At 41.4% G+C, this 27,261-nt stretch overlaps 1 protein-coding gene across 5 annotated transcripts in view; it reads left to right on the top strand.

The window, feature by feature from the left end:
* The window catches only part of adamtsl3 (ADAMTS-like 3), a 723,872-nt gene that overhangs the window by 508,244 nt on the left and 188,367 nt on the right, over positions 1 to 27,261 (top strand). For all 5 annotated transcript variants that reach the window (XR_010969700.1, XR_010969699.1, XM_068017734.1 and 2 more), the window contains exons 12-13: positions 9,424 to 9,474; positions 26,868 to 27,072. Coding sequence is in view for 3 of the 5 variants with exons in the window: in XM_068017734.1 (XP_067873835.1) it covers positions 9,424 to 9,474; positions 26,868 to 27,072 (256 nt within the window). In the remaining 2 variants the exon portion in view is untranslated. The remainder of the gene's footprint in view (positions 1 to 9,423; positions 9,475 to 26,867; positions 27,073 to 27,261) is intronic.

Raw genomic sequence — 27,261 nt, 5'->3', positions numbered from 1 at the left:
AAAGGTAGCCAGGTCAATCTGCAACCCTTTCTCATGTACATTTCTCAGAGTGCACATTATCCCACAAGGGACGATTATCTACCTAACATTCAATGTATATACTATCTTCAGTAGACCCATCGTACAGAATCTCACAAAAATCGAATCTCAGATCCACTGCCTCTACAAAAGACAGTGTTTCAGCAGCCAAAGTTCTTTTAAGAACACTATTTTTTTTATTTTCTTAGCTTTGCAAACTAAAGGACATTTCTCATTTTCATCCATAAGAAATTTTGTGAAACCAGCTGCACTAGAATACCCATCAAGAAGATTAGCATGTGAAACATCACTAAAAATGACTAGCTTGATATTCTTTTGGCCACCTAAGGATGGTGTTACAGCCAGGTGGTAAGGAGTATGGGTGGTTCCATTGTTCACCTCCCAACTGACTGCAATCCTGTTTTGTTTAAAATGATGAGTTAGCCCCTGAGTGTTTTAATTGCCAAATAAAAAGACAGTGACAGGTTTTCTCATAGGTTAAACAAAAGATAACTATTTTTACATGATTCATGAAATGGTCACAATTGCACCCACACACACATCACTCACACACACAGGCACACACACACACGCGCGAATAGATGGACAGAGAGGAAAAGGGTAAGTGGTTTGAAGTGAGGTAGGTGTTCGGGTTCATGGTAAACCTGTTGAATCTTCTCGGTGGACAGTTTATTTTAAAGTTGCAGGCCTGGGTGTTTGTAGTTTTCTAGTGGTTAAGACTTCAGACTGTAGGCAGTGGTCACTTTCAGTTCTCTGCTGTATCAAGTTGAAGTACAGAATTCGTAGCAGCTCCTTCCTTTTGTTGGCTGGACATCTTTTCACAGCCCTTGGTGGACTGATTTTCTGTGATGTTCTTGTGATCGCTTCCCTGCTCTCTCCAGAGAGCTACCTTTTAATGTAAAAATCTCTTGCATTAGCCTCTGTTCGGAGACACATGGCCCCCTATCTCATTTGTGACCACAGAATGGATCAGGATGTGGCTACTTCACAGAATCACAGAATTGTTACAGCGCAGAAGGAGGCCATTCGGCCCATCATGTCTGCACTGGCGCTCTGAAGGAGCAGTTCCCTCAGTCCCATTCCCCTGCCTTCTCCACATAACCCTGCACATTCTTCCTTTTCATATAACTGTCTAATTCCCTTTTGAATGCTTTTAATGTTTTATTTGCCCTTAAAACATTCTTGATTTTAGTACTCAACTCCAACAGGTCAAAACTAGCATCTGTGGAAGAGCCTGTCACTCCAGAATTGGCCTTTATAGCCACTCCAGGCGCTGCTTCACAAACCACTGACCACCTCCAGGCGCGTATCCATTGTCTCTCGAGATAAGGAGGCCCAAAAGAAGAAAGAAAGAAAACATTCTTGATTTTAGTACTCAACTCCAACAGGTCAAAACTAGCATCTGTTCTAGTCTGAGCCCACAGCCAGTTCAACCAACGAATCAAACTTTGCAATTGCTCTGCCTCTTCTTTAGATACAACATCATCTTTCTGTGAGGGCCTAGTGCGATTAATCAGGGTAGGAGTGACACTCTCTAAATAAGATTGTTGATTTAAAGTTATTCCAGACCTACTTCTGCTTAATATCTAAACCGATATATTTAAAAGCTGCACAAGGCTGGCTGCCAATTTTAAATTCTACTCTAATCTTATTAATAACACATTTCTCAAATTCCGCAGTATTACCCTGTAAGAAATCATCAACATGCATCATAAGGATGCCTGAAAGTTTTCTCCTGTGGTACCAATAAGACATTGTAGGATCTATTATTTTCAGCAAAACAGATCTTGCCAATAAATACTAGACTCTGGAACTATCATTTAGGCTGTAGATGAATTTGCTTAGATTTCATAGCTTTCCTTCTGCATCTACAGCCTCTTTGGGTGTTTTCAGAAACACTTCTCTGCAGAAAGGTGGCTTTTATGACAATTGATCTACACTCGCTTGACTATGTGGCCAAAAGAGCTAAAAAGATTTTCAAAATTACTTTTCCAGCTGGGGGAGGGCCCACTGTGACATCTGTATCACCTGGTTGCTCTTCAAAACCCAAGCAACTAGCTTTGCTTTAACCTTGAAAGTCCCAACTGCAAGGACTTTTTCAGTACGAATCTATCTATGTGAAAAAGCTGTTTGCCCCAATCTCGTACCTCAGAATAAACTCAAAACTTTCTCAAACGATCTAATTCCCATTGTTTTGCTTCTCCTATTGTTTATCTTCAAGTTTATTGACATCTACCAAATCTTCATGATCATGAGGACTTCTGCAATTAGATCCATTTTGAGATTGTACTGGGACCTTTATTTAATTATCTGATCTAATCAAGCTATGGCTTCTACTTGCACTTTTATGTTTGTCAAGACTATGACTGCAAGATCTCCCTCTTGCACTTTTTCTGATCTGTGATTGGTTCTGATGCAAGTGTCACTTCTGGATCCACTATTAGTACTTACACTGCTCTTTCTTACTCTGCAGTCTTGTTGTACAGGCCCCCTAAAAGTAACCAGAAGGTAGGATGGGGTATAAAGGAAAAAATAATGGCAGCTTGTCGGAAAAGTACCAAGATAATTATGGAGGATTTTAATCTACATATAGACTGGAAAAATCAGATGGGCAAAGGTAGCCGAGATGAAGAGTTTATAAAATGTTTTCAGGACAGTTTCTTAGAAAAGCACATTCTAGAGCCAACCAGAGAGTAGGCTATATTAGACCTGGTATTGTGCAACGAGATAGGATTATTTAATGACCTCACAGTGAAGGCACCCCTAGGCAGCAGCGATCATAACATGGCTGAATTTTACATTTAATTTGATGGAGAGCAAAGTGGGTCTATGACTAGTATTTTAAACCTAAATAAGGGCAATTATGAGGGCATGAAAGTGGAGCTAGCTAAAGTGAGCTGGCAAATTAGGTTAAGGGATAGGTCAATAGAGATTTAGTGGCAGACATTAAGGGGATATTTCAGAATGCACAGAATAGATACATTCCAACGAGAAAGAAAAATTCCAAGGGCAGAATCAACAACCCGTGGTTAACTAAAACAGTTAAAGATAGTATCAAACTTAAAGAAATGCTTCTAATTGTGCAAAGATGGGTGGCAGGTCAGAAGATTGAACAGAATATTTTTTTAAAAAGCAAAGAATGATGAAAAGATTAATAAGGAGGGAAACATTAGAGTACATGAGAAAGCTAGCTAGAAATATAAAAACAGTTAGTAAGAATGTCTATAGATAATTAAAAAAGAAAGGAGTTAATAAAATAAGCATCGGTCCTATAAAAAGTGAAAATAAGGAGATGGTAGATGAATTGAACAGGTATTTTGCATTGGTCTTCACCATAGAGGATACAAGTAACATCCGAGAAATAGCTAGAGAAACCTTTCTTAGCTTCCAACCTTTACTTTTAGGCAACCATTCTCTGCTACCATGTTAATATTCCAGAAAGCCAGTTGGGGAAGGATAGAACTACAGCCAATCTTTACACATTTTTATAAGTATTTATTTACAGAGTTACACATTACAAGCAAGTACCTCCCAGCCCAACAACCATTGTTTCAATCTGTGTCTATTTATAGGGGCACAAGTGGATCCCTGGTTAATGCCCATTACCTGCATACAATTAAACTAAATTCATATATAATTAACAGTCCCAGCACAAATATTATCCCCCATGTAACTAGCCACCACTAGCAAAATACCACAATCCTGAACTACTCTAGATAGTACTTTGTGAATAGACTGATTGTATTAACAGATGTGCCTGCAAAAATCATGGAAGTAACAACTCTAATATTGTGTAAATTAATGTTAAACTGAGTTTCATTTCCTATATTAATAAGCTTGGACTAGAGTTTAGCAACCACTGTCGTGTGGAACTTTAATTGTAATTTGGCATCCTGGTATAATTACTGTCGGGAGTAAGCTCATTTCTGCTAGCAAGTGTGCATTGGGGTTAAGCATTGTCAAAGGTGCAGTGTATTGCTAGCCTACTAACCACTATTGCACACCCCATTTCCTGACTCTGTCAATATTGTGGTTAGTGGTAGTTTTGGGTCAAGCAGTAGTACATTCTTGTCTTTGTAATGTATGGCGGAATCTGGACTTATACTCAAGGCCCAGGTGTGTCTTAGTTTGCTTCCTTTTTTATTCTTTAACGGAACGTGGGCGTCACTAGTTAGGCCAGCATTTATTGCCCATCCCTAATTGCCTTTGAGAAGGTGGCGGTGAACTGCCTTCTTGAACCGTTGCAGTCCTTGTACCATAGCCCAACCCTCCTGAATCCCCATTACCCCACTCAGTTCTTCCAGCTAATCCATTGCTGCTGCCAAACCCCATTTCCCCACCTAGTGCTTCCAGACCCAGTCTATCTCTCCATGCTCCTACCATTCAGCCCCCCTCCACTGCAACTACCCGAGCACTTCCATACACCATTCTACTCATTGCTTCCTAATTAGTGCAGAGCACAGCATTCCCAACCCATAGTGTATGGTGCCCTCAACCTGCTCTCTGACTGTGTACATGTCCCAAGTCTCCCAAACCCCCACAGCCTTCTGAGTTCTGTCAGTATCTGGACTGCATCTGAAAGGCTCCCATACCTCTAGGAATTTGCAGGTTGAAGAACCCAACTCCCCAGATGTCACCAGGCCGCACTCCTATTCCCACACCTGCACCCCAGCTTCTCATGAGTGCTGCCAGAGCACAGCAGCCATCAACGTCCTACCAGACTTTAGATTGAAATTGCATTATGCTCTCAGACTCCAGTGATTACATTCTTCATCTTCCACAATTACTCCCAACACCAGTGCATCCCACCTCCATTCCCATTCTGTGGCCCCTCTTCCATCCACTGTTGCTCCAAATCTAACATATCACAGTTGCAGCCCCCGGTCTTCCTATCCTTGACCCTTCTCCCAAGCTCTCTTTCCTCTCAGCTACCCATGTTGTTGCACCTCTCCCACAGTTTGTCTCCACCCCCACTTCCATGCAGGGGTGAGGGATTACAGTTATGTGGATTGACTGGAGAAGCTGCAGTTATTCTCCTTAGGGCAGAGAAGGCTGAAGAGAGATTTGCTAGAAGATTTTTGAAGTGTTTAGAATAAGTAAAGAGAGAATGTTTAGTTTAGTTTAGAGATACAGCACTGAAACAGGCCCTTCGGCCCACCGAGTCTGTGCCGACCATCAACCACCCATTTTTATACTAATCCTACACGAATCCCAGATTCCTACTACATCCCCACCTGTCCCTCTAATTCCCTACGACCTACCTATACTAGGGGCAATTTTATAATGGCCAATTAACCTATCAACCTGCAAGTCTTTGGCATGTGGGAGGAAACCGGAGCACCCGGAGGAAACCCACGCAGACACAGGGAGAACTTGCAAACTCCACACAGGCAGTACCCAGAATCGAACCCAGGTCCCTGGAGCTGTGAGGCTGCGGTGCTAACCACTGCGCCACTGTGTTTCTAATAGCAGAAGGGTCGATCATCTGAGGGCACAGATTTAAGTTGATTGGCAAAAGAATCAGAGGCAACCTAAGGAAAGACATTTTTACGCAACAAGTGGTTAGGATTTGGAATGTACTGCCTGATAGGGTGGTGGAAACAGATTCAACAGTAGCTTTCAAAGGAAATTAGACAAATACTTGAAAGCAAAACAAAATTCAAGAATATGGGAAAAAGTGGGATAGTGGGTCTAACTGAATTGCTGTTTGAAAGAGCCAGCACAGACTCCCTGGGCCGAATGGCCTCCTTCTGTGCTGTATTATTCTATAATTCAATGCTGGCTCCTATCCATCTATGTACAATTTGGTATTGGGAATGGTAACTGATAAATACTAGGAGTAATTTCATGAAAAGTTGCTGTTGGTGCAGAGCATTGCTAATGATGAGAATGGAACTACAACAATCCAGCCCCAGTTCTTTGGCCTGAGTTGTTTGCCAGTGAGGGTCTGAGTTGGCAACAAAACCATTGAGTCCATTGGTAAAGGAACATGTATGTGTGATACACTGACACTGGAGACATATAAAAGAGAGAAGCGACACAGGTGACATGTTAACAATCAGAAATAGAGACGGATAGAGGCAAATACCACAATGAGTAAAATGAGAGGCGACTGAAGGGAAGGAGAGAGAACAGCACACAAAATAATAAGGGATTGTGAAATTAGCAGAGTGACAGTTGCATGGAGAGATTTTTTTTATCCATAAATGGGAGATCAACTGTACTGTAATCTTACATAATACAGTGCTTCTGTCACTTTAAAATAGTATATCCTCCAACTCATCATGCGCATTGACACTGCTAATGCACTAATATTCATGAAAAAGAATCCATATGACACAGGGTTTTGTCCTATTGCTTATGAGATGAGAATAAAAGCTGGTGTCAGTGTTGGTACTAATATATATTTTGTATATTAGAAATGATGGTCCAGATTTTGCAGTCAGGAGCTAAGTAATGGCGTTTGCCGTTCACTGTGCTGACAGATGCCCATTGACTTTTTGCAGTCTTAAGAGAGGTGACTTGCTGTCATCAAACACCTGGTCCACTGCAGGATCTTCTACAGGCATGTGTGAACAGGGAAAGCAACACTCTGGCCTTTCAACCAATCAGTTTGAAGAATCCTCACTGAGTCCACTGAGTCTAAACCAGGAAGTATAAATTAGATTTAAATCATGTACAGAAAGCAAAATCACAGAATCACAGAATTGCTACATGGCAAAAGGAGGCCATTCGGCCCATCATGTCTGCACGGCTCTCCGAATCAGCAACTCGCCTAATGCCATTCCCCCGCCTCCTCCCCATAACCCTACACATTCATCCAGTATAATTCCGTTTTGAATGCCTCGATTGAACCTGCCTCCACCACACTGTCAGGTAGTACGTTCCAGATCCTAACCACTCGGTGCGTGAAGAAGCTTTTCCTCATGTCACTTTTGCTTCTTTTGCCAATTACTTTAAATCTGTGCTCTTTTGTTCTCAATCCTTTCACAAGTGCAAACAATTTTTCCCTATCCACTCTGTCCAGACCCCTCATGATTTTGAATACCTCTATCGAATCTCTTTTCAGCCTTCTCTTCTTTAAGGAAAACAGTCCCAACTTCTCCAGTCTATCTTCATAACTGAAGTTCCACATCCCTGGAATGATTCTCCTGAATCTTTTCTGTACTGTCTGCACACCGTCACATCTTTCCTCAAGTGTGGCGCCCGGAACTGGACGCAATACTCTAGCTGAGGCCGAACTAGTGTCTTATACAAGTTCAACATAACCTCCTTGCTCTTGTATGCTATGCCTCTATTAATAAAGCCTAGGACACTGTATGCTTTATTAACTGCTCTCTCAACCTGTCCTGCCACCTTCAATGACTTATGCACATATACGCCCAGGTTCCTCTTCTTTTGCACATGATGGACCGAATGGCCTCCTTTTGCACTGTAACAATTTTGTAGAATTGTACCCATTATTTTATATTGTCACTCCATGTTCTTCCTACCAAGATGATCACTTCACATTTCTCTACATTGAACTTCATCTGCCACTTGTCTGCCCATTTCACCACCTTTTGAAGTTCTACATTATCCTCCTCAGAGTTTACAATTGTTCCAAATTTCATATCATCCGCAAATTTTGAAATTGTGCTTTGTACACCAAGGTTTAGGAAAAGCAAGGGTCCCAACAATGACCCCTGCGGAACACCACTGCAAACCTTCCTCCAGCCCAAAGAACATCCGTTAACCATTGCTCTCTGTTTCCTGCCACTCAGCCAATTTCGTATCCACAAGTCTGTTGTGTAGCACTGTATCAAATACCTTTTGAAAGTGCATGTATGCCACATCCACAGCATTGCCCTCATCAACCCTCTCTGCCAGGTCTTCAAAAACCTCCCGAAAGTTAGTTAAACATGATTTTCCCTTAATGAATCCATGCTAGTGTTCCTTAATTAACCCGCATTTGTCCATGTGAGTATTGATTCGGTCCTGAATTATTGTTTCTAGAAGCTTCCCCACCACCAAAATTATACTGACTGGCCTGTAATTGTTGGGCTTATCTTTACATCCTTTTTTGAACAAGAGTGTAACATTTGCAATTCTCCAGTCCTCTGGCACCACCCCTGAGTCTAAGGAAGACTGGAAAATTATGGCCAGTGTCTCCACAGTTACCACTCTTGCTTCCCTCAGTATCCTTTGATGCATTTCATCTGACCCTGGTGCTTTATCCACTTTCAGTATCGACAGAGAAGGAACAACAAATGAGATTGAGAGAGAGGAATATGAAATAGACAGAAAGAAAAAGTAAAAAAAAAATTAAATGATGTATAACTGAGGCTCGCCACCTGTAAAATTAAATTTTCAGTGCCAGAGAGGGTGTTGGCAGTCATTATGACTTAGCATACTGTTAAAACTTCACCTGCACCTAAATGCCCTAACTTTTTCTGCCATGTTTAATGGGTAACTAGGGGGTAAGTACCACAACTTCACACTTTCAATGCCGAGTCTAATGGAGAGGTACTGTTATAGTGCAGCCTGTGGAGGAGCTGGATAACTTGGACAACAACTTCCCAATTTCTGTGTTTAACTGTGCAAACTCTGAAAGTTACTTTCCGAACTTACTCCATAATTACAATGAGCACTGTTAGCCTCACCATTATTCTCAAAGCAAAACCTTGGCCAATGAGTTCCAAATCAGTAGGTACTGCTGTTAACTTAGCCTTATAGAACAAATAGAAGATAATGGCACACAACCTATTTTCAGAGAATAGATCTTATTGAGGCATGTAAGATGGTTAATGATATTGAAAAGGTATCTTAAAATTAAACCACCAGAGTAGAAACTTAATAAAAGGCAAATTTAGGACTCAGGTTTTTCTTCACACAAATAGGACCAATATTTAAAATGAGTTCTCAGACAGGGTGGTGAAGGTAAGAATCATGGAATCATTCATGAAACAATTGGAAGCTATAATGGAGAAACTGTAAGGTCTTTCGAGATGGATTAATTAAGAGCAAAATGGCCTTCCTGATATATAATTATCCTGTGAATTGATGCACATGTTATATTTTACATATTTATTACTATGCAGAGTATAATGGCTCAGTATATTCTCTGATATCCAAAATGGTGGAAACGTTGCTTTTCTGTGCCAGCATGGCTTTTTTTGTTTTCTGACATCACCTCCTTAACTACACTGAACATTTATCCTGCCACGTATAGCGTATATTACAGGTGCTAATAGCAGGTAGGACAGTGTGTACTGTTATAAATAATGGACAGCCAAGCCTAGTTTTTTTATTTAATTGCAAAATTCATTTTAAAACTTTTAAAATGTGAATAAATATTAGAATCTCAATTTATTTTTACCTAAATTAACTTTTTCTCTCCTGCAGTGATGGCTTCAAGCAACTTGCAATTTATGATCATTTTCAGCCACTTCCTCGGTAGGTATAACTCCATACAGTACACTGAGTTAATGTAAATATCGAATTATAATCAAACACTGTAAATACAATGCAATTGTCAACAGTTTACAGAACTAATAAATTTTTAGGGTCAAAACAAACAAGAACTTGGTATTAAATTGGTATCAGAGACTATTTTGAAGGTATAGCAAAGAACAAAGAACAGAACAGCACAGGAACAGGCCATTCTGCCCTCCAAGCCTGCGCCGATCTTGATGCCTGTCCAAACTAAAACATCTGCACTTCCGGGGTCCGTATCCCTCTATTCCCATCCTATTCATGTATTCGTCAAGATGCCTCTTAAACGTCGCTATCGTACCTGCTTCCACCACCTCCCCCAGCAGCAAGTTCCAGGCACTCACCACCCTCTGTGTCAAAGAACTTGCCTTGCACATCCCGTCTAAACATTGCCCCTCGCACCTTAAACCTACGTCCCCTAGTAACTGACTCTTCCACCCTGGGAAAAAGCTTCTGACTATCCACTCTGTCCATGCTACTCATAACTTTATAAACATCTATCATGTCGCCCCTCCACCTCCGTCGTTCCAGTGAAAACAATCCGAGTTTATCCAACCTCTCCTCATAGCTAATGCCCTCCAGACCAGGCAACATCCTGGTAAACCTCTTCCGTACCCTCTCCAAAGTCTCCACATCCTTCTGGTAGTGTGGCAACCAGAATTGCACGCAATATTCCATGTGTGGCCTAACTATGTGTGGTTCTGTGTCTTGATTTATTGACATGTTTATTCATTATGAAATCTTTATTCAGAATTATTTACTTGCAGTATATCACTTTAGTTAGTTTTCCAGTTATCTTCTCTCTTTCCTGATTTCACTGAGTCACAAACCAACCATGGCTAAGGTGGGTAAATTGCTAGTGAGTCTCTAATCGAACCCCTCTGAAAATGGCTACAAGAAATTATGCCATGTGATTTTCCCTCCTTTCTCTTGCTCGTTCCTTCAATTTTGACTTATCGCATTTCAATTTCCCTATTTCACAGTTTCTTAATCTCTTTCTTGATTACTGCTTTGTTGGTTCAAATTTATTCTTGCTGTACATTTCCTAGGATTGCCCTTTGGTGGATCCTGTTGCACTGCCTTTGGCCACGAAATCAATTTTGTTCATTTCCTGCACTATTCCTGGGCCCACCTACTCGTGTCAAATTAAAGCATTAATGTGGTAAACCTGGTGCTTACACTTAGATGCAATCGCAATCATAGTTCACATTGTTATATTTGTTCACCACATACAAACATACAAACTAGAAGCAGGAGTAGGCTCTTTGACCTCTTGAGCCTGCTCCATCGTTCTATAAGATCATGGCTGATCTGTTTGTGGACTCAACTCCACTTTCCTGCCAACCCCCGATACCCTTTGACTCCCTTCTTTGTCAAGAATCTGTCTACCTCTGCCATGACAACATTCAATGACCCTGCCTCCACCGCTCTCCAGGGAAGAGAGTTCCACAGACAAAGGACCCTTTGAAAGAAAAAAGTTTCTCCTCGTCTCTGTCTTAAATGGGAAACCCCTTATTTTTAAGCTGTGCCCCCTAGTTTTAGTCTCTCCCACACACACCACAACGTAAGGATCTTAGCCATGAGTCTGTAAGTTTGTGACTGCACCAGAAATTCAGCTAGCATTATTTGGAATTTGTGGATCTTTTATTCTGGTTGTACCAGAGGTTAATAGAGGTGCTCAAATCGTGAAGGGTTTTGATAGATCGAATAAGGAGAAACTGTTTCCTTTGGCAGAGGGGTCATTAGCCAGAGGATACGGATTTAAATAATAGGCAGGATTACCAGAAGTGATATGAGGAAACTTTTTTTTATTTTACGCAGTGAATTGTTGTGATCTGAAATGCACTGTTTGAAACTGTGATGGAAGCAGATTTAATAGTCACTTCAGAAAGAGGATTGGATAGACAGTTGAAGGGGAAAAAATTACAGTGCCACAGGGAAAGAGCAGGTGAGCGGGACCAATTAGATAACTATTTCATGGAGCTGGCACAGGCACGATGGGTCGAGTGGCTGCCTTCTATGCTGTATCACTCTATGGTTCTGAGAGCCAATTTTCCTCCTGGTTCCCAGGGCATTTTACAAAGTGTATTGGGAACAGAGGATAGTCATCAGAAAATGATGTACTGACTGTGGCAACACTGACTATTCAATATACTTCCAAACACCCCCAGCATCACCTTAACCCATAAGCAGCTTTTGCTCCTCTGGCTCTGCAGGGTGCAGCTTTTCATCCAGAATTGGGCTAGTAAATTCATTGGAGATCCCTCTCCTTCACCGTAAGTACGGCAGTAAGCCCATTGGAGCATATAAACTGGGTTTTTGCTATACTTTGGCTATGCTTCAGTGATGGAGCAACTTCAAGAAATGCTCCACACCTGGAGTGTTTGCAGTTATTACAGCAACGTTTAAGCAAGGTTTCCTCTTGACAATCGGAAAACGTTTACTGAATCGTTTGCTAAGTCATTTAACTATATAGTAGGTGGTGTACATTATATTTTAGAGTAACGTTAGATTGAAGCCTTCCATCCAAATAATGATCAGAAAGTTGTGGACTTGGAAGTACAATTTTACAAAGTGCATTTCCGTAGGGTTGAAATATCCTTAATCGATGTATCATGAGGATTAAGTAGTTTTTAGAATTCACATGAGATTTCTTACCCACATTATTTCCGATTGCATTCAAATAATCAAATTGTTCTTGCCACATTTTACCCAGCATTGCATCAACGATAAATAAGTTGCTAGGAGTGAATGCTCATATATTTCTCTGGTGCTATGTTCAGCAATACCGAAAGCTCAATTAAGATAGTTATTTGTTTTCTGTAAAGAAGATACTAGGAAAGTTGGTAATGAAATAACAGATAGCTAAACTGGTAGAATGCAGTCTTCAGTGCTATAGTCTTACAGATCCAAATTTAGGCCATCTAAATATTAAGGTGGAAATCTGTGTTGGCATGCTTAACATGTGGCTTCCCCAGAAATCATAAAGATTGGCCAAATTCTTGAGGCTTGTGAAGGCAAAGACTCTACAGGGTTGATTATCTAGCATGAAATGGAATGTGCAATACTTGAGAAGAGCGGCTCCGCTAAAATAGAAAGTTCCAATTTAGCCTGAAGGCCGTGCATCAAAGAAGCAACCACTGATAAATTATATTTGGGACACTTGAGTACCGTTTGTGAGGCTCACGTTACAGGGCACGAGGACAAAGCTGTTTTCTGAAGTCTTAACAGTTTTACCAAACTATTCCACTGATGACATTAATGTTTTCTTTGAGTTATTGATTCGTTGGAGGCCTTGCATATAAATGGACCCCAATGCACAGATGACTGTTGGGTTGAATGTCTAAATTTATGGCATTTAAGTGGTGTTTGCTATATTTCCTACATTACATCAATGACTACACTTCAAAAGTGTCTCATTGCCTGTAAAGGGCTTTGGGATATCTGAGATTGTGAAAGCCATTATATAAATCCATGTTCTTTATTTTTCTTTTTTTCTATATATATTGCAGTTTAAGGCTACAGTTAGCCTGTTGTAGTGTACAATTAGCAATTGACATTAAAGGTATCAGTGGAATATCTTGAAATTTATATATACTGTATTTATTTATTGCTGAATGAAGCATTACATTGTATTTTCAATATACAACAGATCATGAGAAGGAAATGTATTTAATATGTATTAAATGTTAGATTGCAAGAAGTGTTGCTTTGTTCAGTCTATTGATACCTCCTACCAAAACAACCCCAGTGAACTTTTTCTTTTTATACAATAAAGCTGACTGGTTTGCTTTGCACCATTCCAACTTACTTCTGCTGAAACTGAGAATAAAGTTTAATTGTATAATTTCACTAAGCAACATGATATCAGAAGTGTCACATCTAATGGCATATTTTCTGCATCCTTGCATGTAGTCAGGTATCTTACACGCTTCGATCGCACTTTGGAAAATCGCAGACAGTAAGGCTGCAATTTTCTGATGATTGCCCAGATGTTCAAAGTACCCCGTACTCTACAAGGCACCTTGTACATGTGAGGATTTGTGTGCTGATTTTTCTTTGCTTTGCACCTGAGGAATATTTATTATTAGAAGAAAAACACAGGAAAATGGACAGAGGTGCATGATGCTGTCCCCCCTTGCATTGCCCAGGGATTTCCGGAGTTTTCCAGTTGAGCACCACTATGTTAATGAGGTGGCCAGGGGCATTCCTGGGCCACCCACCTCATCTTCCTTTTCAATTCCTAATTGGGCAGCCATTTTGAGGGGCATTGGATGCTAGGAAGGAATTTGATCCTGGTTATAAGCACTATACCAAGGCCATATATTGTGAAGATCAAATTAGATTTTTTTAGATTAGAGATACAGCACTGAAACAGGCCCTTCGGCCCACCGAGTCTGTGCCGAACATCAACCACCCATTTATACTAATCCTACACTAATCCCATATTCCTACCAAACATCCCCACCTGTCCCTATATTTCCCTACCACCTACCTATACTAGTGACAATTTATAATGGCCAATTTACCTATCAACCTGCAAGTCTTTTTGGCTTGTGGGAGGAAACCGGAGCACCCGGAGAAAACCCACGCAGACACAGGGAGAACTTGCAAACTCCACACAGGCAGTACCCGGAATCGAACCCGGGTCCCTGGAGCTGTGAGGCTGCGGTGCTAACCACTGCGCCACTGTGCCGCCCTCAATGATGTGAATTATGATGTGAAAATTATTTCTGTTTTACTATTCTTAATCCTTGATTTAAATTACCCTTGTATGAATCCCAATCATTCAAATTTTTAGACTTTAGTGTTTTTACTTGTGCTTGTGTTTTTAGGTTCCTTCTGTAGTGTTTGATTGATCAGGGTTTGATTGTATCAGTCTGTCCATTATCTGTGTTCATTGTGTTTGATTGCTTCAGCCTCTGGGTGGAGCTGCAAGGTAAAAGTGAAACTAAGACACAGCTCGAAGCTTCCACAAAACACACACACTGACTGCTCTGGAAGACATGTACTGAAATTGTGTAAGAACTTTTATAATTAATGTGTTGTAAATAAACTAGTTGGTGATTTGACACAAGTGTGATATCTGCATTGCTCTGAGATAAAATCAAATATCAAAACTGAATCCAGTAACAATACAACAAAAAACGTTGCGATGAGGATGATTCAACAAAATCTGATATCAGTTCCAGAATCTTTTCTTCTGTCGCCCTTATGCTGGGAGCAATGGATTTTGGGGTTCAAGACCTAATTGCTCGGTCTGGGAATTGATAGCCCAGATTTAGCAGCAAACTGTAAGAAAGCAATACTTGTACATTGTTTAGGAGCAGAAGGACGGCGTATCTTCGAGCAGCTCACAGAAGATGTGTATACATTTGATTCGGCGGTGAGTGATCTCAAAAAATACTTCAGGCCAAAGAAAAGTGTGATGATAGAATGATACACATTCCACCAGAGATCCAAGGACATGGTGAGCCCATTAAACAATATGTGACAGCATTGCAGCAATTGGCAGCTACGTGTAAACTTGGCACATTAACCAACAAGCTAATTGATGAGCAATTAATTGAAAAGACTTCAATTCCATGAATTAGGGAATATCTCCTCATGGAGGATGATGATTTAACCATGAGAAAAGCCATAATCTTAACAGTCCAGATCGAATCTGCCATGTTAGATTCAAAGAGTTTACACACACATGCACCTTTGGACTCAGGGAGGCAGACATGGCTTGCCCAGCCAGCTCCAGTGCAAGGGTTAAGGACAAGAAAACCTTGGCAACCTCATCAAAATGTGCCCCATCATGGGCAGTTACCTGCAAAAATGTGCCCAAATTGCGGAAATGCCCATCAAGTCACAATGCCACGTCCAGCTCGAGGGAAACAGTGTAACTCATGTTTAAAGTGGAACCACTTTGGAAAGATGTTCAGGTCATCAAAGAAAAAGACTTAATTGTTTCGACATGTGGAGGAGTCTCTTCCTGAGAGTGAGGTACAACATGTATTTATCATCAAAAAAAGTAAAGCACCAGGTCACTTTGCGGAGTGCTCAGTTGACATTGCAGGCATCTCAGTGTCACTTCTTATCGATGTTGGCACGAAAGTATCTATTTTGAGTGACAAGCTCTACCATCGGTATTTTTCGCAATTTTCTCTCACTCCTGCAACAGACACTCTTCAAGTTTGTGATGACACTATCATTCCAGTTTCAGGGACGATCACAGTTCCAGTACGCTACAAAAACCTTGACAGCTTCACTTTCTATGTAGCTAAAGGCTGAAGCCTTATGGGGGATAAACCTTTTCGATAAGCTGAGATTCAGACTCGTTGACCCCACCAGAGCACACATTAATGGGTTTGATAATGCAGATTCTACATGCCAGTATCCTTCCTTATTTACTGGATTTGGGGAGATCAGTGGATACTGTCATGCTCCTCGCATTGACACATCAATTCGACCGGTTTCACAGAATTTGAGAGGGTTGCAGTTTGTAATCCATGCTGAGGTGTCACAGGAGCTGAACAACTAGCAGCAGATGGTGTCATTAAACGAATCGACTCATCGCCGTGGATAGCAAATCTAGTCATTGCAGGACGGAAAAATGGTGAAGTGTGTTTCAGTACTGCAGAATGCCATTTTTTATTCATTTGTGGGATATGGGCATTGCTGACAAGGCCAGCATTTATTGCCCGTCCCTAATTGCCCTTGAGAAGGTGGTGGTGAGTTGCCTTCTTGAACCGCTGCAGTCCATGTGGGGTAGGCACACCCACAGTACTGTTAGGAAGGGAGTTCCAGTATCTTGTCCCATGGACTATGATCAGCACCTAGCACATTCCAGAAGATAGTTTCTTCAGTCTTGTCGGATGTTGAGGGGATGCTCAACCTACTTGATGACGTCATTGTCCACGAAAGGGACAAAGCTGAACATGATCAATGATTATCAGCAGTGCTCACTCGACTTGTAAAACACAACTTCACGCTCAACGCTGATAATGCATGTTTACTGCACCCGAGATTGACTTTCGAGGTTACAGAGTGGCAGCAACTGGAGTAAAGCCTACACACTCTCTGACTGGCAAGACACCGGCCAAACTTATGATAGATCATAACTTTCGCATGCTACTGACCATTCTTAAGCCATCACTACCAGTTAACAAGAATGTCAGAGTACAAGCAGATGAAATCGCAAAGCGACAAGATAAAACAAAAGCATACTTTGCCAAACATACAGGAGCAAGGGAACCCCAATTAAAGTCGGAGATTGGGTTCAAATCAAATGGTCACATCACGACCTCAAACATGCTTCATCAGTATCAGGTCCTAAGCAGATTAAACGTTTGCTCGGTACAAAAGCTTATCTGTTGGATGACAACAGCAAATGGAATGTGAGACATTTGATAAGGAGCAGGGCAGGATATTTTGAGAATAGTGGTTATGAGGATACATTATCTTTTCCTATGAATTATATTGATAATTCGCCTCACTGAGCTGATCAAACAGATCGACAACCTGAAATTTGTAAATCTAATCGAAGACCTAAGAGACCTTCATAGCGCAAAGACTATTTCTGTACTTAGAGAAAACTGACAAGTTGAACACTAAGAAATAACTTGATGTGTATATGTTTATTGTTTAGAATACTTTCTACCTTCCTTATTAAGCCCTTGTTTAAGTCTTGCTATGTTTCTGTTTTATTAAACAGAATATACCTTTTCACCCCTCCTCCTACTTAACTTTTACACAATCGCCCATTTTACATGTTTTGCAAGAAAGCAGTCCATAATTACCTCAGTAAATTTGTTTTCAGACCTCTTTTCTGATATTCCCTGATTCATTGACCCATGGGGATAGTGAAACCCCCCATATTTAGAAAATTATGACCCTCCAATGATATATCAGATTATTTAATCTGTTTATTCCTTCATTTGGGTGCCCCAGTGTTGGCAGCCAGAATAAAATATCCTTGTTAAGTTGTCAAGAAAACAAACTGGGCTGCATATGCAAGGTCATTGTCGATGGCGTCTGCGCCTTTAGCTGTGTAGGTCCTAATCTCTAGAATTCCCTCCCTAAACCTCTCCACCTCTCTTTCCTCCTTTAAGATGCTCCTTAAACCTACCTCTTTTGATCACCTGTCTATTATCTCCATCTGTGGCTCAGAGTTAAATTTTGTTTGATAATGCTTCCATGCATTATCTTATTATTATTGTTATTAAGAGTCTTGGACCTCTTTTACTACAGTAAAGGTGCTATTTAAATGCAGGTTGCTGTTGTCAATGTCTCTGTATTGTTGGTTGTGAAATAACATCAATAGGTGGGGAGCAGAAGACTGTGCCAATTCACATTGCAAGCTGGAGTGACTGGGTTCATATCACAGCTTTGGCTGATAGCTACACTTGAACTTACATTAAATAGAAAGCTGTTTCAGTCAGGTTGCAGATAAAACACTAAACAGATGAGGTGCATATTGCTTATTTAAAGGAAGGATTTGTTGGTAGGAATTGCAACTGACATTGATCTTCAGTTAATCTGCCAACCAGCCCCAGAATGATATTGAAGAAGGTCATGAGGATCTGTGTAGAACCTATCTGCCCTTTAGTCAAGTGCATATGAAGTACAGAGGCAATAAATTCTGGGATAATACACATCTTCTCATTTACTACCAATCAATTTCAATATCTGCTTTTAGTCATGTATGATATGAATAAGAGAAAATATGGATAATTGCAAGTAATTGCTGTGTAACATATTATAAGGAAGAATAATACGATGGGTATAATGTTACTCTAACCAAGATATTTTTCTTGCTAAGTGTACCAGAATACAATTCTACATTTTGTTTTTAACAACTAGATAATGTTGATTATTGCTGTTTCTATTAGTATTTCTTTCTGTGTTTAGATTTCCATTAGTGACCTGAACTAATGTGGCAGGCTCGCTTTTTAACTGCTCTTTGTCAGTTACAAAGTGCTGACAGGCTTGTTATAAAAATGCTCAACAGGAAATCAGATTTAAATCCTTTCAGTTGCTGCTAACAATTTTCTTTCAGTTTGTTTCTTTGTTGTTTGGCGTTTTGAAACCACTCTTCATTTCTCCTGTCCTCACCACTTGAGTAAATCAATCTAATTCAGAATGATCTTGCCTCTAATTTAATTAACAGTGTTTTTTTCCATTTAAGGTCTTGTTGTGGTATATCTTTTTTGAATATTTGACAAAGTGGAGTGGATTGCAAATGTGCTGCCCTCAGGCAGAGATGGCTTCCAATCTTACTTGTCTTTTGTGTGTTGCAGCTGTTTCAGATGTTTTGTGCATTTATGATTTCACCAATCCAACTTAAATAGTTAGGCTCATATGATTATGTTTGAGATCATTTGACATGAAAACAAGTGATGACTTTTGACCATAAAGTTTAATATTCATCAGTGTTATTTGCATTTAAAATTTGATTGTTATCTTTGCTTATTCACTGTTCAATCATTTCTTCACTTATTAAAGTGTCTAATTTCATATTAAAATACTGTAATAAAAGAAAACTATTGACAAGTAGATGCAGTAAAACAGCCCAAATGGATGACTCTATTTCACCCAAGAAAGAATCTTTGTTGACACATGAAAGCTCCTGTTGTCTGCTCCCTCAGAATAATACCCTACTCACCTCAACAGAAGAACTTATTTGCTTGATTCCACATATATTATTTGCAGTATTTCCCATCTCCTCCTCAGTGGTATAATGCCAAGAGTGTTTCATTACTTAAGTCTTCAATCCCATTCAAAATGCTATGCTAGACCACAATCTCCTGGGACAAACATTTATATTTCTATTTTTTTTCTGTTTATTTTTCAAATAAAATGTCTGTACAAATTACTGAAACATTCATGTTAATTTCATATTTGATTTTATCACTCGAAGCATTTTTGGGATTTTTGCCTTAAAAAATTGCTCAAATAAGGCATTTTAATTGGTACTGGTTAGATAGTGAGTCCAAATTGTAATAAAATATGTAACTAATCTGATGGGAATCAATCTGCTAGCTTGTAGAACTAAATGTATTTAAGCAAGTGGATTATATGTATAAAGGAAGTTATTGTGAGATATTATTCAAACGAAGAAAAAAGACTTAATTTTATATAGCGCTTTTCACAACCACTGGATGTCTCAGTGTTTTACAGCCAATGAAGTACTTTTGAAGTGTAATCACTGTTGTAATGTAGAAAATGCAGCAGCCAATTTGCACACAGCAAGCTCCCACAAATGTGATAATGGCCAGATAATCTGTTTTTTTGTAATGTTGATTGAGGGATAAATATTGGCCAGGACATCCTGGATAACTCCTCTGCTCTTCTTTGAAATAGTGCTATGGGATCTTTTACATCCACCCGATCAGGCAGATGGGGCTCTGCAACTTCATAGTCCATAATGCATAGAAATCAGGCTAGGAAAGGATTAATAACATGAAACAAGACTATATAATAAAAAGCATGCCCTGTATTGTCTGGAAATCACCCTGTATTATCATACCAATTGCATAATCACTCATATCAAATTTCTTCCTCTGTAATTATAACTGGGGTGTTAACCTGTTTATTTTACAGAGAGGAATTGATTGCAAATGTGTTCAGATTTTTCCAGTTTTCATTGCAAGTGTGGTCTCTATTCATTTGTAAACAAATTTGGTCTAATTTTGCTCAAAGAAAAGAAAGACATGCATTAATATATCAATTTTCACAACCTCAGGACATTGCAAAGTGCTTTACAGCTAATGGAGTACATTTTTGAAGTGTAGTCACGGTTGTAACGTAGAAAACACGACAACCATTTTGTGCACTGTGAGGTCCTATGAACAGCAATATAATCATTGACCAGATAATATTTTTAGATGCTGAGGAGGTTTCTGCAGCCAAAGCAAAGTAGGAAATTGCAGTCTACAATTTTGGAGCCATTATATGCATGTCAAAGAGGAACAGATATTTTTAAAAGAAATCTTTGGTTCTTACTAGCTTTTCTTCTCTTTTAAAAAGGTCATTTGTTAACAGGCTAAGTCCTGCAGCAAGCAGGACAGGACAAATCTGGAACACAGGTTCTTTTAGCACTGCTGTCATTATCATGATGACTGGCTTACACAAGGATATGATTATGTTAGTTTTCCCTGACTGTGAAGTAAAGATTCCAGATGTTCCTTGGCATCCCAAGTAGTGTCCAAACAGAAAATTAACAAGAAACATTCCGCACAGTGGCAGACACATTCAAATGGCAGCCGTCCTGCAGCTGAAACTCAGACCATATGAGTTGTGAGGCATTACTCTGCTACCTGTTTATCCTACTACTTTAACCAATATTTAACCTCATAATCATGGGTTATGGGTCTTTCCAATATCCCCAAGAATTTATTGCTGACTTTGCACTGTGCTCCATAGGTAGAAATCAATTCTATCTAAATAATTTATCATACATATTATCTGCACCTTGTTGTACAAGTTCTGCTACAAGCATTTAATCTGATGGAGGTTAGAAGAAATCTGCTTGTAAATAAAACTCTGTTTTGCTCAGATTAAATGATCAGTATTCCTTACTTGTTGTAGTTGCTGAAACTGGAGGTTTGGTCCAGTTGGTAGCATTCTTAACTCTGAGTCAGAAGGTCATGGATGCTGCCCCACTGCAGACTTCAGGTGCAGTGTTCAAGGCATGCAGCATTGTTGGAGGTGCCAGTTTTCAGATGAGACTTTAGAACCAGATCTCAATATCCGGAGAAGAGCAGGGATTGCTGGTGTCCTTAAACAAAACCACCAAATGGAGATATATAGTTGGCAGGGCCTTCGACTGTGTCTCACACTTCTGCCTCAACCTTCCCCTTCTTCCCAGAAATGAGATGAGGTTCCTCTTATTCTCAGCTTTGAGCTCACATTCAACTGACCATTCTGTGCAAGTTCTCCTATCTCCAACACACGATGCCACTACCGAACACATCTTCCCTCCCCTTTCAGCATTCCAAAGGGACAGTTCCCTCCATGACACTCTGGTCTACTCTTCATCACCCACTCTCCTTCCCATGGCATCTTCCCATGCAAGCACAGGAGATGCAACACTTCCACTCCCCACAGTCTAGGCCCGCAAACACTCCTTCCAGGTGAAACAGCAATTTACTTGTACTTTCAACCTAGTATACTGTATTTGCTGATCACGATGCAGTCTTCTCTACATTGGGGAGACCAAACACAGTTTGGGTGATCACTTTGCTGAACACCTCTATTCAGTCTGCAAGTGTGATCGTGAGCCTCCAGTCACCAGTCATTTTAATTCCAACTCTGACCTCTCAGTTTTTGGTCTCCTACAATGTTCCAATGGAGCTCAACAGAAGCTCAAGCAAAAGCACTTCATCCTTCGATTAGGCACTTTACAGCCTTCTGGACTAAACATTGAAGCATTCCGGAGTTTTGGCCTCTCACCCCAGCTGAAGAAGAGGTGTTAGAATTGGCAGCTGTGCCATATCAGAAGGAGAGACTGGACTCTTTGCACAGGAGAGTGAGGATTGTCTTCCATCGAAATACAGATCACTTCTGGAGACCCACAACATGTATGATTGACATGACGAGGTCTGCACAGACTAACCCACACATGTTTTAATTCTTTCATGCAGGCTGGCATCCACAGGAGACTCAACCAGAAAGGGGTCAGACATCCACCTCTGACGAGGAGGAGCACTCATGACTCTTCTGCACCTTCCACCAGCGCAGATACTTTCACCTCGGTGGGATTTCGCTCGGCTGTAGAATCAGAGTCATCAGCTGATGAGAGCACTACACAGGGGCCCGGCAACTGACTGAGGCTGATACAGCCAAGGCCTCCAATAGTCGGAGGACTGTAAGTGGCCAGACCCATGCTGAGCCCCAGGCTGGTGACGAGCCTCTGGTTTCAACAGCACAGGGCATGCCGGAGTTTCAGAGAGATGTATGGCAACATCTGGCGGAGATGCCAGAGGCCATGCACAGCCATGAGTAGACAATGGAGGAGTCCATCCATGTCACGAGTGCTGCCGTGGCTCAGGCATGTGAGCGTATGGCTTCCTCCATCGAGACGTTAGTGACCCTCATGGAGAACCAGATCCCACAGATGCACACAGACCTGCACACTGTCGCCTTGGCCATGAGCTCAATGCAGCAGTGGCAAGGCAAGAAAAGGACAAGGCACCTGGAGTCTTCTCCAGCCCCTTTCCCTTCTCTGGTGAGTAGGGAGAATCAAGTGAGCGTTGAAAGGGAGGAGGAGAGGCTGATTCCTACAGCTGGGGACTCCCCTCAGGGTGCTCTTAGTGTGGACAGCAGCTCCTCAGCCCCTCTACCAGTACCAGTAGCTGTGTCAGGAAACCCTCAGGCAGCCGGGACCCTCCAGGTCTGAGGCAGCCAGGGGATAGCTGTCAAAGTCATCACAGGCCAAGGTGCAGCCTGCCTCCAGCCAGCAGCTAGTGCTGGGTTCACACCACATAGAAGCACTCTTAAACATAGATAAAGAAAAACACCTAGACACACTTGGGGGTTCATGGGCATTTGATATCTGACATGTGATACTTCATATTGTTACGATCCGGTGAGAAAGGCGTCTAGAGTTCCCTCTCAGCCTTCACCTGGTCTTACCGTCACAGGGTTTTATTTTAAACATACCGTATTTTTAGTTCCCCATTGGTGAATCCTTGTTCACTGCTTTCCAATTATAAGGCAAAGAAATCAGCACTAACAGGTTTTCTTAGGTTTAAAAAAGAAAGGTTGAAATTTATTAAACTTAAACTCTAATTTGGTTAATGCCTACAGATTCACAACGCCCCCACACTAGCATGCACACACGATACACACATGCAGATAGAGACACAACAGAGCAGAAGAAATAAAGTGGAAAAGTTTGAGGCAATCTCTGAAGAGGGTTTTTGTTATCGATCTTTGAACTCACTGTAGAGTCCTTGATTGTAGGTAGATTTTGTTTTTCATTGGGGCCCAGTATTCGTTTTAAACCTTGTTCACTGTAGGAGACATTTCTCTCTTGGGGTTCATGTGTCTCCAGTGGATTTGGAGTTCCATGAGAAAAAGATGGGAGCAGACAGGAGAGGCTGTGATGAGCCAGCCCGGCGAGGTCTTTTCAGTCCAGGAGCAAACAGACACTCTTTTTTCAGAACTGTTTGTATAATTCAGAAAAACCAGGTTGTCAAGCATGCTAGTCATGTGACCAGCTGGTCTGACAACGTCTGTTTGTGGATTCGGCCATCCCAGCAGTCACCCTGAAATTTGAGCTCCCTCACCTTCAATGTCTGGGGCTCAAAGTCCATTGTGGGTTAAATTGGATAAGGGAAATAACCCCTTTGTCTCCATAAGCACTGTCTGTTAATATGCAAATGTGTTTCCAGCCAAGGTCCTGGTGATTTTTTTCAAACAAGTCCTTTCTTCACTTCAGAAACAGTTTTCAAATCAATGCTCATGTGACAAAATTAACATGCCTCAGTCTTGGCAGGTCGGGGGTCTGCATGACAATGTAAAGTTCATTTGTTCAAGCAGTTATGAACAGGTAGTTTATCTGTTTTTTTCTGTGAACAAATTTCTCTGTTTTTTCAATCACCAGTCCGTAAATAGATTATTGATTGAAAATGTCTTCCTTCCCTTAAACCCTAATAATAAATGACTGCATCAACAATATGGTTTTTAAAGTTAAAACAAAAAAGTCAGGTTTATTAACACACTCTTAAACTCGGGAAGGGATTTAACTTTGCCACACGCTTACAAACATTTAGGGAAAGGTTAAAGGCATAAAAAGGCAAGGACATTTACTAAATAGAAACTTAAACTACCATGAATTTCAGTTAAAACTAGTGTCCGTTAAATTAGCAGAAAAAGTCCAAAAATTGGAGTTCACCGATTAGAAATGCTAGGTAGAGGAAGAAGTCGCTGAGAATAACTCAATTGAATAACTCAATTTTTCTTCTTCTGGCACTCTTCGATATAAATAGAGGCAATTAGATTGCTGAAGTCACCTTCTTTTGGATGGAGAGGAAACTGGTAGACTTTCCTGCTGTTTCTGCAGCTTGTCTTGTTGATTTCTCTTTCTGGATTTTCCAAAGTGTGGCTCCTTTTAATTTTTCTTGTTGAAAAAGAAGAGAAGCCTTAGAGAGGCTTCAGGCAGGCTATGGCTTCTTGCAGTGAGCTCTCAGGGAAGGCAGCACATGGCAGCTGTGTAAAAATACAGGCTGTACCCTCAAACAGATAGAGTGTCAAGTCCAGGCAGGTTGGATAAGGGTTTCCTGGGTCCTAAAGCTAGACCCTTTTCAGATTGCTGTCCCACCTGACCTCTCTCCTCCATTTTGACAATCGGAACATAGAAGTACAAACTTAAGCATGATGGATATAAATTGCAAGGCTTCCCCACTCTGCAGTGCTAGACTGTGTGGTGTACAGCAGACCACCAGTTAGGGCCATACTGCAGGGCTTCACTGGATCAATCTGGGCAGCAGGATCTCATCTTCAGCAGCCCAATGGCCTGCTCAATGGTTGATCTTCTGGGGCCGTGGCACGTTTGTAACCACTCCTCCACTGCATTGTGAGGGTCTCTCACAGGCTTGAGAATCCAAGTCTTCAATGGGTAGCTCTTGTCACTGAGAATCTGTCCCTGAAAGTGAGCAGGGAGCCTGAAAAACTGTGGCAGCTGGAACTGTTGAAGTACGTAGGCATCGTGGCTGCTTCCCAGGAAGTGGGCACATAACTGCAGGAAACACTTTCAGTGGTTACATACCAGTTGAACGTTGATGGAATGAAAGCCTTTGCTGTTGATGAATGTGGCTGGCTGGTCTGTGGGAGCTTTGATGGCCACATGCATGCAATCTATCACACCTTGCACTCGGTCCAGTGACACGCATAGTCGACGGCTCTCTTGAACATTGCATTGGTCAGCTCCTTATTGCAGCGGTGTCCCTGGTGGATTCCAGGAATGATCCAGATACGTAAAAGTTCAGTGCCACAGTGATCTTCAGGGCCACCCCCAAATCCCACAGATCGCAACTCATCCTGCAGCAGGTTACATAAGTCAGTGACAGCTTCCCCGGAGAGGTGCAGTCTTAGCTGACAATGCCCCTCAGACATTTAGAGGTAACTGAGTCGAGCCTGCTACACTCTCTGTTCAGGTGGGCCCTTTTTGACATGGCTGGCTGCTGCTGCTCTCGTCTGGAGCTTCAAGGGCTGGCGCAGTTGCCTCTTGACCCTCCCTCTGTCAGAGCCACTGCATTACACCACAGGGATCCAGAAAGACAGGGTGTATGAGATTCATGCAAGGTGACCAGTGGGCCTCCAGAACGCTGTCGAGGCAGAGCCGATCCTGTCCTGGCAACTGAACAGTTGCTATTTTTCCCGACAGAATCCCTGATGGCCCTCACTGCCCACCCGTGCTGATGGCCAACCCTCTCATCCAGCAGTATTGGCAACCGCACATCTCACCCAAAAGTTCGTTCACCCAAAACAGCCACTCAAACTCAAGTGCTGCCCCTTGCTGAGCACCCAAGACTCTGCACCCCCCCCCTTGCAGAGCCCCCAAGACCCCAGCCCCCCTTGCAGAGCGCACAGCACTACAGTCCAAAAATGGCCTCCGTACCCCCCTGTACCCCTATGCGGTGCTGCCCATGGCTGCCTACCTGTCACATCACTCAGGCCTTGCCTCAGTGTCACCAGCTTTCAACGGTCGTGAACCTGAAGGCACATGAGGGCTGCCCGCCGTCCATATAATCCCAATCCCAAGCCCCCCCACCCCATTAAATCGAAATGAATTATATGCAAATGCCTTGAAATTAACTGCTCAGCAATTTAAAATACATTCCAATCGTGTTGGGGTGGCTATACCACCTTGGTGCTTTCCCGCCGCTGACTAAATCTGGAACTGATGTCACGATGGCAGATTTCTGAGCAGATGCTTCTGACACAATTCTCCGTCCCCCTACGCTACCATTCGCACTTCAAACGGCTGCTCAAAACTCTGCCCCCATTGAACAAGATGCTTTGCTGGAAACAGCATCTCAGAATAAGCCTTAAAGTTAAAGTTTGTGAGGTGGTAAGTAAATTAGTTTTACAAATATTCTCACTGAAAAGCTCATATCTTTTCAGTAAACGTTTTATACTTTTTAACCTGACATCAGTTATGTGACGTATTGCCTTAGTGAATTTGCTTTATTACTGCAATAGGTGAGGCACTGTTGCATTCTGGTTGCACCAGATCTGCAGTGATCATCAGAAAATGTACTCCAGGTTTTGCCTCCCAATGAGTAATATCAGGGAAGGTCTTCTATTACACGTTAAATTTATTCTGATGATGTTTATCAGACCATGTTTTATTTTACCAGCTGGGAAAACAACCCTTGGACTGCGTGTTCGGTTTTCTGTGGAGGTGGAGTACAAACCCGAAGTGTTCCTTGTGTTGAAGAGAATATGTACGGTGAAATTATTCCAGTAGAGGAGTGGAAGTGCATGTACGCATTTAAACCTACAGTAATTCAAAACTGCAACCTTTTTGACTGCCCAAAATGGATTGCCATGGAATGGTCACCAGTAAGACGAGTTTTTTTTTAGCTCTTTACTGTATAATTTTGCTGGTTAATCAGTTATCCCGGCATAAATTACATCTGTTAACAGCTCAAATTTTCCAACTGGTGTTATTTATATGCCGGTGATATCCCATTTGGCTTTCTGCCAGTGTTAAAGTTCTCCAGTGGTAAAATCTGAGCTCACATTTTGAAT

The sequence above is a fragment of the Heterodontus francisci genome, chromosome 38, assembly GCF_036365525.1.
Source record: "Heterodontus francisci isolate sHetFra1 chromosome 38, sHetFra1.hap1, whole genome shotgun sequence".
Lineage (NCBI taxonomy): Eukaryota > Metazoa > Chordata > Chondrichthyes > Heterodontiformes > Heterodontidae > Heterodontus > Heterodontus francisci.
Note: the sequence above shows the minus strand (reverse complement) of the source record. Positions and strands in the feature narration are given on the sequence as shown.